Below are 13,774 nucleotides of genomic sequence, written 5' to 3' on the forward strand. Positions count from 1 at the left end.
GTATACATTCAGAGCAGAATTATTATTTTCTGTTTAAAGGCAAGGAAACAGGCTTAGTGAAGTGACTTCAGAAAATCATAGTTATTAAGTAGCAGTGTCACAGATTGAAACCTGGTACTTTGATTCCAAATTTAGGACTACTCCCACTATTTGCTATAGTTTGGAACAGTTCTAGTCTGGACCTAGAACAGTTCCAGAAAAAGGGACATAGTATTATTTCCTTCAGTAGTTTACTAAATGTGTATGTGCATATAAATATTACATCCCTATACATATAAGCATACTTATATACATGCCCTATCATACTGTGTGATTACCTATTTATATAGAGAGATACAAATATATATGTTTGTCTATATATATGATGTTATATGCATATCTATGTATGTATATATGTATGAGCATATATTAATAGGAATGTTCAATCTAACTGTGTGATCTTGGAGATGTTTCTTAACCTGTCTGAGTCCCAACCTCTTCATCTGAATAATGAGCATAATAATACATTATTTCTCACATTTTTGATTTATGGATCAAATCAAATAATCCACATAATTAAAGCCTTATATGAATCTGGAGAACAGAAGTGTTTCTAGTTGCCAATAAGATCTGTATGTAAGAAGGATTTGTTTTTAATGTTAAAACTGGGCATTGGATAGAGCACTGGCCCTGGAGTTAAGAGAATTTGAATTCAAATTCCATCTCAAACACTTCATACTTACTAGCTGTGTGATCCTGGGCAAAAGTCACTTAATCCCGATTGTCTAACAAAACAAAACAACTGATCAAGCACAAAATGATTAAGGTAAAGCATTCTCCTAGAATCAAAAGAATCAACATGGCACTCAAAAGTGGAAGGCAAATGTTCTAGAGTTTGTCCTTAAAATCTATCCCTTCTAAATGGGAAGATTATCACATAATGACTGCTCTATTTCATTTGGTATTTCTGAACTTGGTTAGATAAAAGTTAAATAAGGTAAGAGAGTCTTACTCACATTTTTACTTGCTGCTCCAATGACCTCCTCACTAAAAGACAGGAAAGGAGAATCTGTTAGATTGTTGATTTCTTTTAGCCAAACATAGAATTTGGAGTTGGAATGGAGAGATCATCCATCATCTAATTTAGAGAGAAGTGGTTTTTTCATAGTTAGGATTTGAACCCAGGTTCTCTAATATATCATCTAGTGTTCTTACTATTAAACCATGCTTCATTCTTAGTACTTATAGATTAATCTCTCTCTCTCTCACTTACTTTTTCTCTCTATAGATAGATAAGAGGATAGATAGATAGATAGATATAGAGATAGAGATATAGGCATAGATATAGACCTATCTATCTATCTATCTATCTTTCTTTCTATATGTGACCAGATCTTATTTTATCTTAGAATTCTAGAGTCTAGTACACTGATTGGAAGAGAAATGCTGTCTCACTCCTATAGATGGAAATTAACCTTGAGATCCATGGAAAAGTCACAGTGAGGTGGCAACTGAAAAGTCACTAAGACCACTTAGAGAAATTTGGAGGATTAGGGAACATTTCTCTTTTCAAACCTTGGCACTAACTCTTGTTCTACTCTTCTAGGCCCATTATTATACTGCTGAGGTTGTTGTTGCTTTCTTGAAGCCAGGTCAGAAGTTAAGACTGAGAATGTGAAATGTGTGGGTGAGATGATGAAGGACCTGCAGGTTAGAAGCTCTGCTCCTCGAGGGCAGGGAAAAAGAAAGAAGCAAGAATATCTTATTTAGTACATTCCAATATATGTAAATTTAAGAGCATTGTAATAGAAGACTGAAGACCTGGGTTTACAACTAGTAGCTCTATGTCTCTGGGCAACTCCTTCAAAAAAATGCATGTTCTGATTATGGACTGGCATTGTCCCAGCCTTTTAAGCCAGGTTAATGTGCCCAACCAATCAGGAATTATAGAATCACAGATTTAGAGACAGTTTACAATAAAATAAGAATCACAATTGGGGAATGAGTCAACATGAAACTATCAATAAGGTGATCAATTTATTCTTGTATGACTTGTATCTAATCCAATTTCTTATACATAATGGTTGCTTAACATATGCTTAGTTCTTTGTACATAGTGACCATTTAATAAGTGTATATTTTTTCTTGAAAATTCATTCATTCTGGATAATCATGCAATAACTTATTAAACTCTTACCATAACAAAACATTGGGGCGACAATTAAGACCCAGCCCCTGCCTCCAAGGAGTTTTTAAATCTAATATAGGATATTTGGTAGCTGAATCAGATGATTAATTGGATTGGGAAGAGTCTTGAGACAGGAAGACTCACCAGCAGACTTAATTCAATAATGCAGATATGAGGACCTGCCCTATAAGTGGTGACAATGTTAGAGAGAAAGGAATGTAGTTGAGAGATGTTGCAAAGGTGAAATTAACAGGCCTTGTAGTAAATTGGATATTGGAGGCAAGGAGGTTAGTGAAAAATCTAGGATGACTCCTAGATTGTGAGTCTGAGTGACTGGGAGGATGGTGTTACTTCTATAGTAAGTGGGAAAGTAGGAGGGGGAAAATTTTGGGGGAAAGATAGCGAGTTCTTAATTGTAGACAAATATTTAGTCTAACATAGCTATGGTTCAAAGTGTCTAAAAAGCAATTGGAGATATGAGACTGGAGGTCAAAAGAGAGACTGGGGTAGATTGGGCAAGATTTGTGAATTATTAGTATGTGGATAGTAATTAAATCTATGGAAGATGGTGAGATTACCAAATGAAGTTGTGTAGAGAAAGAAGAAAGCCTTTGATAGAAAACTACTGGAATTAGAGGGCATGATCTGAATGAGGACTTAGCAAAAGATACTGAAAAACAGTGGTTAGATAAAAGGAAAAATAGGAAAGTAGGTCCCAAAAAAAGTGTATCAAGGAGAAAAATATGTTAAAACAGCAGAGAGATCAAAGAGAATGAAGATTGATTTGGCAACTAAGAGATCGTTAGTAACTTTGGAGAGAGCAGTTTCAGTGGAATTATAGATTAGAAATTGTAAGGTATTAAGAAGAGTAGGAAAAGTTAAAGTAGAGGCTCCTATTGTAGGCCTTTAGGAATTTATTTATTTATTTTTATTATTATTATTTTTTAATTTATTATAACTTTTTATTGACAGAACCCAGGCCAGGGTAATTTTTTACAACATTATCCCTTGCACTCACTTCTGTTCCGATTTTTTTCCCTCTCTCTCTCCACCCCCTCCCCAGATGGCAAGCAGTCCTATATATGTTGAATATGTCGCAGTATATCCTAGATACAATATATGTGTGCAGAACTGAACAGTTCTCTTGTTGCACAGGGAGAATTGGATTCAGAAGGTAAAAATAACCCAGGAAGAAAAACAAAAATGCAAACAGTTTACATTCATTTCCCAGTGTTCTTTCTTTGGGTGTAGCTGCTTCTGTCCATCATTGATCAACTGAAACTGAGTTAGATCTTCTCTTTGTCAAAGAAATCCACTTCCATCAGAATACATCCTCATACTGTATCGTTGTTGAGGTATATAATGATCTCCTGGTTCTGCTCATTTCACTTAGCATCAGTTCATGTAAGTCTCTCCAAGCCTCTCTGTATTCATTCTGCTGGTCATTTCTTACAGAACAATAATATTCCATAACATTCATATACCACAATTTACCCAACCATTCTCCAATTGATGGAGAATTCATTTTCCAGTTTCTAGCCACTTCAAACAGGGCTGCCACAAACATTTTGGCACATACAGGTCCGGCCTTTAGGAAATTAACTATAAAAGGCAGAGGAGATATGGGAATTGCTCTTAGCAATGAAAGGATCAAATGAAAGGGTTTTGTTTTGTTTTTTCCAGGAGCAAAATCAGCAAATGAATAGAAATGATCCAAGGCTGTGACTTGGCAGAGCATAATCAGCAAAATAATAAGGGAGTAGGGATTCAAGACAGAAGAACAGTGTAGAATTGAATTGGTGTAGAGAAACAAGAAGGGAAGGGAACAAGTACAGGAGGCAGAATTATATGGCCAGAACCAAAAGAATAATAGATATAATAAAAATTCGGTCCTCTATTACAATGCTCTTAAATTTACATGTATTGGACATGCATTAAATAAGATATTCTTGCTTCTTTCTTTCTCCCTGACCCCCAGGATCAGAGTTTCTGGCTTGCAGAAAGGTTTCATAAGGGAACCCAGTAGAAAGGGTAAAAAATCAAAAGATTATGATTGGCAAAAATCGTGATTTTGGAATTCTCCAACATAAGAATTATCACCTCCCAACATGGAGGCAATATATTTGTCGATTATGGCAAAATCAAAAGTATAGTTTATCTCTGTGGGGGGAGGATAAAGGAGTAGCTTTTGCAAAGTGAGAAGGTTGAGCAACTGAGTGATTACGGTGTTTAAGAGAGTCAATATATATATGTTGAAATCCTCTAGTATGAGAGTAGGAGTTGGGGAGGAGAGAAAAATAGTAAACCAAGTATCCAATTTGGATTGAGTAAGGAAGGGGTTGGAGTGGGAGAGTATGTAGACAGTGACTAACAAGATTATAATTAGGTAGTAGGTGCAAAACTCAAAGAAAAAGAGATTATTTAGGGTTAGGTTTTTAGTGTTATATTAGTTATATTATATATATATATTAGTTATATAGAGGCAGAGTGAAAACTTGGAAGTGGTAATGTGGAGCAAGGAGTATTCCAATTCCTCCACCATAATGGAAGCAGAATGTTTGAAGATACAGCAAGTGCTGGTGGCTAGGAAGCTGTGTCATCTGGAGGAATCCAGGTTTCAGGAACTGCCAGTAGATGGAAGGAATGGAAGAATAAAAGATTTAGGATGAAGGGAAGTTTGTTGTCCCTATGAAGGGAAGGTACGGTGGAATGGCTGAGTGCTATTTGGTTGAAACTTTGGGATAGGAGGTTTGAAGGGAATGAGAATAAGGAATCAAGCAAATGGGGGAGAAGAATGGTGTGCATGGGTTATCCATAGAGGTTTAGAATCACTGGAATGGGAAAGCTATATGACCAATGTGAGAGTATTTATTTTTGAATGGAGGACACTACTCCTCTCAAGGAGAAGGGGACTGCAAGTACATCATGAAATGGGAGGGACACACTTAGATGAGAGTCCCTAACTTCACTATTACTCTTTCTTCTGTTAGGCTGAAGATTAGGCAAGAGAAAAGTAAAGGAGGAGATTAAAATTGAACTAAACAATGTGAGAGAGAAGTCCTGTTCCTACTAACTCTTTTTCTTCCTTCAAGGGACAGATGCAGCAACAGATGGAAGGTCTGAGGTAAAAGGGGAGGTATTTCTCTTTGCACCACCAAAGGTTCTTCACATTGCAAGTAAAAGGTTGATGTTGCCATGTGCTGAGACAGACAGAAATTTGCTTGAGGATAGATTTTAACACCCAGTCTGTTTGCTACCTTCTTTCAGGGGACAAACTGTACCTAGCACAAGATAAGGCCAGTGGTCAGAGAAATGTTTGGCTGAACAAACTGAGGCATATGAATTAATGGAATGTTATTGTGTAGGAAGAAATGTTGAATATGAGGAATTCAGAGGAACATGGGAAGATGTGTACAAGGCAGTACATACTTGTACAATATGCAGAATCAAAAGAATAGATACAATAAAAATGAAAAGAACATTCAAGAGAGACTGGATTCTGAATAACTGTAAAAAGCAATGTGCTCCCAAAGATAAGGGACTTCTGTCTCTTAGCAGAAAGACAGGATAATATCAAAGATTACATATGTTGTCAGATAGTGTCACCCTCAGTTTCTATTCAATTATTTTCTTTGTGACAAGAGAATACCCAGAAATAGCTATAATGTTAAAAGAAGAAGTATCAATTAAAATTCTTTTTAAAAATCGCTGATTTTTAAAGGTTTTTTAGGGGAACCAAATAAAACAGAACAAGGGTATATTGGTTAATGTATTATATATACATGATAGTGAAGATTTTGTTTAGGACGTTTGATCTCTGTGGTTTGGGAATCTGAGATTCTTTTGCTTGATTCATCATTATAACATAATGGGAGAATCCACCATTGTCCATGCTGCTCATAGCTTGTACTGTTTAATATATGATAGAATTAGAGTAAGCTGTGATGCAATTAATCAGAAGCAGCTTAGGACTTACCTACCTTATTGGTATCAGCTCCTAATTCCTCATACCAAGACTTGCTGTTATTTGTTCTTCATTCTTGAAGGGAGGAAATGCTATGACATGTAAGTGAATTGGATTTGAGTGAGGGAGGGCTATGCAAGGTCACCAGCCTCACTTTCTCCTCCAGAGTCATCTGGGTCCAGTGACCAGATATTGATCAGATCAGTGGAGATAACTGGAGATGGTTCTGGATGCAGTGGGAGACCCTGGCTTTTTTAAGCTAAGGTCTTCAACAGGTTTCAGTTTAACTGAGGCAAGCACCCATTCAGTGATTAATTCTAGTTAAGAAAAGGAAAAAAAAAAGAAAAAAAAGAATACTGCAAAGGATAACAATCTTTGCTTAGTTGTGTTTAAATCTATTTAAATCTAAGGATCATTCAGTAGACAAAATTTAGCCAGTGCATAGTGCCAAAGGACAAGAATTGGTAAATAAAAGTAGGAACCAAGGTAATTAAATGGACAATGATTCTAGATTGAGTCAGAAGTATGGGACATGTATAGGAGTAGCAGTTCACAGGGTAAAGAAACTCATAGTGGAATAAACATCAGTACTCAAAAATGCTGGCAAAGAAGGGGAAAGTTATTCCTTGATGAACAAGGAAGCTCTACTGTCAAAAGAGATTCTTTGAAGTCCTTACCAAGATCATTCTTAACAGGAATGAGTTGGAATGGCCTCCAAGGAATTGCTCCAAGTTTGAGTTGGAAGTCAATGGCATATTCTCCTGGTAGATGTTGGCAGAATTCTAAATTATTATCTATGAAATGAAACTATGGGGTGAGTTACCTGAAGTAAGAAGGGGTCTTCATTGATTATGGGATTGGGAAAACCTCTGGGCTAAAAGGATCATCTAAGTCCCAGATATAGGAGATTTTCCCTAAATCATAGTACTACTAAAATTAATTTTCTAGTACATTGAAGATTACTATCTTAGAACTTAATATTACTAGAAGCTCCATGATGGATTATGTTTTACTCAGCTGTCTTCCTATGTACATTATCTAGCACATAGTAGGAGTTCAATCAAAATTTATTAAATTAAATTGAGTCTAAATAAATAAAAAAATATTTCTTGTTTGTGTCTATATGTTGTTATTTCAAAATATTGAATATTTTGGCATTGATATTTCAAGGGATGGAGAAGTAAATGTGTGATAAGAAAGTAGATGCAATGATATAGATAATTCTGTGTATTTGAATATTTTTCAAAAAGCTGTAAAATGGTAACTTAAAGGAAAGACATTTAAGACTTTTTATATAGGAGCAAGAGTTAGGTATGTATGTATAAGTATCTGGAAAGTAGCCAATGGATAAGGGAAGTTTGCAGATGAGAAATATAGAAGAAATTATTGAGGGAAAAAGATACACAGAAGGCAGGCAGCACATATTGCAAAACTTCTAATCTACCTTAGAAGATAGCCTTTGAGAAGTGAAGTCACGCAATGTTTTGTCACTCTTTTGAGGTCCATTCTAGAATGTTTTTCAGCTTAGAACTGCTCAACAAGAGTTTGCACTTCATTGATAAAGCCTTTGAGAACCTAGATTCCTAGATTTTTCTCCCCCTCCTTTTCCCCGTCATAAAATAGAGAATAGAATTGTCAATAGAGAGCACAATTTTTCAGATGGCATTAGCTTAACTTCCTACCATCATCTATATGTCTCCATAATGCCAAACACTTGAATATCTTGAACTATTGGGGGGATTGACTAGAGAGTCAATGGGAGCAGGTATCAGAATTGTTTCAGCTTCCAAAATATTTAAAAGCTTTCTTCCTTTATTTTCACTCCTTTGCCAAAGTACATAGCACATTAAACACAGAAGATATTTAATGAGTCATTTTTGGATGAATGTTTTCAGTGAAGTCATGGACATCTATTAGAAAGGGAAAAATCTAGGGGGAGGAAGGGAAGAGACCAATTAAGACACTACTGAAACCTAGGGGAGGAAGGGAGGAGACCAATTAAGACACTATTGAAATTGCTCCAGTGATAAGAGATGTGAACCTAAATTAGAACATGGCCACGTGATTGGAAAGTAGCAGATGGATCCATGTAGAGGTGGATGTAAGAAATGACAACTGGGACAGCTAGGTAGCACAGTGGATAGAGCACCAGCCCAGAAGTCAGGAGGACTTGAATTCAAATCTGACTTCACATATTAAACACTTCCTGGCTGTGTGACCCTGGGCAAGTCACTTAACCGCAGTTGCCTCAGCAAAAAGAAAAAAAAAAAACAAACAGAAAAAATGACAACTGATACATGGGGATGAGGGAGAGGGATGGCATATGAAATAATGCCAGAGTTGTGAAGCCAGATGACTGAAAGCATCATCGTATTGTCAATAGAGAAGTTAGAAAAAGTCATAGTTTGGGGAGGAAAGATGAGTTCTGCTTTGCATATGTTGCATTTTAGTAAGAAATACATGTCCAATAAACAACAAGTGACGTGGGATAGGAATTCAGAAGAGTGTCTAGAACAGAACTTACATATATAGATCTTGGAGTCATCTACGTAGAGATAGAAGATAATTAAACCTCTCAGGGCTGATGAGATTACTGAGAGAATGGATATAGGGAGGGAGGAAAGACACAAGAATGAAGCCTTGTACTTCCATAGTTAGGGGACAGGCCATGGACTATGTTCCCAGCAAAGAAGACTGAAGAGTAGCCAGAGGAGATTCAAGAGAAGTTCATGTCATGAAAACCCAGAGAGAGTCTCATAGCATTGAGAGCTGGAAGAGATATATGGACATGGAGGCAAGACATGATTTGTCTAAGGTCACTTGGCCAACAAAGGGAAGAGCTGAATACAAATTTCAGTCTCCTGGATGCAAACTCAGTATTCTTTCCACTATATCACATCCACTTACTTTGAAATTAAGCTTGTTGTCTTGATTGACTCTTTCCAGGTCTTAGAGTCAGTATTCTCTGCATCAGGTGTCAGTTCTCTCTGCTTTAGGAGCTGCTGTTGATATGTGGCCTGTAGCTTTTTGAATGTATTCAGGTTCTTTCCTTCTTGACAGATCATCCAACATCCATGGAAACGATTGGGAACATTCAGAGACATTTCTATAGTTGCAATAAAACAGTGAAAAAAATCTTATTTATATAATATTTTACAATTTATAAAGCCCTTTCATATGTATATTTCATGAGTCAACTCTGTTTAGTAGACAGAGAAGATATTTTGTTGATAAGGAAACTGAGACTCAGAGGTATATATCTAAGATCATATTTTAATTCAAATCGGCCGATTCAAAGTCCAGTTCTCTAACTACTTCACCACCTAGAACTGGTCTAAGAGTTGGAAACACCAGGGTTAAGCCTTCCCTTTTCCAAATACTGACATTGTTTATTTCCATGTAAGGCACTTATGAAACCATTTCTTCCTGATTCTCTGATTGGACTTTCCAAGATATTCAGCTATATTCTGTCTAAACTCTATGGTTCTTCTTCTTCTTCCTCTCAAATAGAATTATTTAAATCATGCAGACTTAAAAAATTGATGTGGCTATTTTTCCCTTCTCCAATATATACTATGCTTGGTTTGCCAATGAAGATTATTAACCACTGGTACAGTATTTCTCCGACCCTGGTACCCAGAAGCTATGATCTTGGAATACCAAATTGCTTGCAATTTCAGCCTGTGCCTATAAAGTCATAATAGAAAGGGTTACTTGAGAATCAACTGTCAGATCTGTGAGATGCTACAAATGCCTAGTTATAAGAAACCTAGTTTTATAGCCTCTGTGAAAAAGTGTTCCCTTTCTCCTCTGTAACCTTTTCCCTACCTCAAGAAGGATCCAGGGGACTGAGTCTTGTAGCTGCAAGCCAAACTAAGATTTTCCACTTTTATTTTCTATAATTACAATAATAGTTACAATAACTCAATATGTACTAATGAGCTTCCCTAAGACTTTTAGTCTATATGTCCCCACTATTGCAAATAGCCCATATGTAGCCACAATAGTTCTTCATTTTCCCTAGACTCTCTTGGTTTAAAGGTGGATACTCCCCTTTATTTCTCTTAGTGCACCAAATGTCAGTTCTAAATATGAGCAGAGTACACTTCATTTAATATCAATAATAACAATTAATATTTCTATAGCATGTTATGATTTATAATTTACTTTCTTCACAAAAACTCTGAGACAAGTAGGGCAGGTATTATTCATATTTTATAGATGAGGAAGTTGAGGCTGAGACACAAAATAACTAGTTCAGTGTCATACTAGTTAGGTGTCAAGGCCCGGAAGTGAATTCAGTTCTTTTAATTCCAATTAACTGCCCACCCTTCCTGGTGTACACTTCATATACAATCATAGGATAAATAAACATTTTTTCAATAAATATTTATTAAGCAATTACTATATTCCAAGCACTGTGCTAAGCAGTAGGAATACAAAAGGAGGCAAAAGACAGCCCCTGTCCTCAAGGAGTTTGCAATCTAATAGTAAAGTAAAAAACATTTCTTCACAGTTGTTATATACTATATTCTCTAGGTCACTTTTATTTTTTAAGTCGTCATAATGGATCCTCTTCCATTGAAGTGATTGTCCCATAGTCTGGCTATCCAGGTATAAATTTCTCCAGGTAACATAGGACAATCAAAGCAACTTTGTGGCATCATTTGAGTCTTTTACTAATGCTTTTCCTAAGATTAGACAAGTCTTTATGTTTATGTTTAGTAACAATATCTCTATGTCCACTGTACTATCACAATCCAGTGAAAATTCTGGACCGGCAAATATGCATTTTTTAAAGAACCTGAGTTGGGATAATCTTTTCCATCATTTTTTGTTAAGCTGTATGATACCACCAAATATTTCTTATAGGTCTTTTTAACTAGCAGTCATTTCAGAATAATTCCAGAAAAGGCAAGTTACTTGTTCTCTTAGGTAGACTTAACTGTGACTTTTAGAGAATCCTTTTTGGCCTGTTTGCTTCAAAATTCAGATCACAAGTTATTAAATCATCATAGTGATATATTGGTATGATAATTACTTTTATGCAACTAACTTTGGAATGATCCCTAATTTCATAAGTTAAAAATTCACCATAATTTTGCTCTGTTCTGGATTTACTATGAAACTAGTATAATATCTGGAGAGCTAGGTGGCATTGGGCTAAGAATCAGGAAAACTTCTCTTCATGGGTTCAAATATATATTACACTTGGGTTCAAACAATTAATTTCACAAGCACAAAATGAGAGAAAGACATGATTGGGCAGTAATTTAAAGAGGATCTTGAACTTTACTCAGATATAAGTCATTTAATCCTGTTTGCCTCAATTTTCACATCTTAAAATAAGCTGGAGAACACCTCCAAATGGGATCAGAAACAAATAGACATGACTGAAATGATTGAACAACAACAAATATAATATCTGTTGTGGTAGTTTTTGCCCTTTGGGCTCATTTCTCAAGATTCCAAAATAAAATACAAAAGTATGTTAAATCATCTTTTAGTGTCACCTCAATCAGACTGTCCTCTAAAGATAACTTCTCTTAAGTTCATCCTATTGGCTTTGCCCATGTTGGTCTCTTATGAATTACTGGGATTGCAACAGTGAATGCATTGCTTTGAAGACATAATTACCATGGAAACTAGCACTGATTCAGCCTCAAACATAAATGTATTGTTTATCTCACTTCTTTGCTAGGCTTTGGAAAGATAGGGAAGCTGCAATGACTTTTTTTTCTTTATATATAATGCACAATGAATCTTAAAAACAAATACTAATTATTGTTTTTGGGCCTCTAGCAGCTAGCTCAGTGTCTGACACATAATATGTGCTTAAAAATATCTGTTGGTTGATTATTTGATTTCTGTTTAGTAAATGAACATTCAAAAACATCAAAATTAAAATGAGATGTGATGGTCCTTTGTATTGATGCCTACAATCAGCAGAAAACTCTTTTTTCCCTCCAAATACAAATATCTATAATTCCCCTAGGTCAAGAGGGTTTTGCCATCTGGTTCTTACTCTTTATTTGGTTCTCATTCTTTACCTACCTTTGACTTTTGGGAATGTCTCCTGTATTGCAGTTTTCTAAAGCAGAAAGAAAAACACAATCAGATTATTAAACTAAGAAAACAAAAGATGTGAAAAAGAGATAAATTTATCTAAAACAACACTTCCTCACACTACCATTGTTTACTATGTGAGACTGGGACATATGTAATGTTGAAAAAAATTGGATTTTCATCATCTGGGAGCAAAATTAAAAGTTTTCATATGGAATAAGTTTAATTCCTTCTCTACATGAGTGCCTTTCAAACACTTGAAGGCAGCTATCATGTCTTCCCTTCTCCAGAAAAAATGTGATCCATTCCTTCAATTCATCCTAAAATGGCAGGAACTCAAGGCCCTTCACCATGCTGGTTGCCCACCTCTGAACATTTTCCAGCTTATCAATTAACTTCTTAAACTGTTGGCACCCAGAGCTGAGCATGGAATTACAGCTGAGATCTGCCTAAGTATGGTTGCCTCAACCCCTCCATTTTAATATTGAGCTTACAGTTCCCCAAAACTTCAAGATCCTCTTTAAATTACTGCCCAATCATATCTTTCTCTCATTTTGTACTTGTGAAATTGTTTGAACCCAAGCGTTAAATTTTAGATTTATCCCTATTGAGTTGTACCCTTTTGTATTCAGCCTATTGTTCGGACCTAATGAGATTCTCTTGGTTCCTGAATCTGTTATGTAGAAATCAGACTCCACCTATGAAGGCTTAATTCTCCATGAGGATTAAGGCATGTTCCATTGGAGGTGGGGAGTGAAAGGAAACTTACATACATTCTAATACATACATACATATACTCTCAGGGATATTGGACACTGAGATATTTTCTCTGAGCAGAGATTGTATTTCTCAGGAATGCCTCTAATTTCTAAGGAAGAGGACTCGACCCTTGTGGTGAACAGGAGGGCATCAGCAGGATGTGAATAGGGTTAGGTGGTAGAATATATGCACTGATCTTTGGATAAATACCTGGAAAATTAAAGGGCCTAATGTAGGAGCAGGAACCTTGGAATGGGGTGCAAAGCATCATGCACCATAATACATTATTTCCTGACAAGATGAAATGAAGAACCATTAACAAAATGAATTTGGTTTGGTGTGAGAATAGAAAGAATCAAGTGGATTCTTTATCTTGGTCTATAACATGCATTATCCTCCATATCTTTTTGTTTTTCTGTAAATCACTCATAGAAAATTAGATGGCATAAGCTATCTATTGTTTCGTAAATAAAGATGGATATAATTAATCAGCATCTCCAAATTCTACAAAAGGAAAGATCTTGAAATTCATTTGCTTCCTCCCAACTCAGCTAAAACTCACTCTTTGCCTTTCCAACTTGGAAAGCACCTAATCTTTTCTCTAATTAAAAATCAGATTGCCTAATTTTGTATTCTGGTTTGTATCTTGTTAATTGTTTTATTTTAATTAATTGGTCTTATTTGATTGTTTTTAAAGCATAAAAATATGTCTCTCCCTGTACTTGGGTTCATATCCAAGCTGAGGAGACCTGTTCTCTATTTGTTATGCATTTGGCATGCATTGCTTAATGAATTGATATATTTGGAAGCTCAAAATC

The 13,774-nt window shown here is 35.7% G+C and overlaps 1 protein-coding gene across 1 annotated transcript in view; it reads right to left on the minus strand.

Moving 5' to 3' along the window:
* Positions 1 to 13,774, minus strand: part of LOC100916730 — a 79,815-nt gene that overhangs the window by 14,172 nt on the left and 51,869 nt on the right. Inside the window, exons 10-11 of the mRNA XM_031965503.1 lie at positions 12,186 to 12,222; positions 996 to 1,026 (exon numbers count right to left, since the gene is read on the minus strand). Of these exons, the coding sequence (XP_031821363.1) occupies positions 996 to 1,026; positions 12,186 to 12,222 (68 nt within the window). The remainder of the gene's footprint in view (positions 1 to 995; positions 1,027 to 12,185; positions 12,223 to 13,774) is intronic.

The sequence above is a fragment of the Sarcophilus harrisii genome, chromosome 4, assembly GCF_902635505.1.
Source record: "Sarcophilus harrisii chromosome 4, mSarHar1.11, whole genome shotgun sequence".
NCBI classification, from domain to species: Eukaryota; Metazoa; Chordata; class Mammalia; order Dasyuromorphia; family Dasyuridae; genus Sarcophilus; species Sarcophilus harrisii.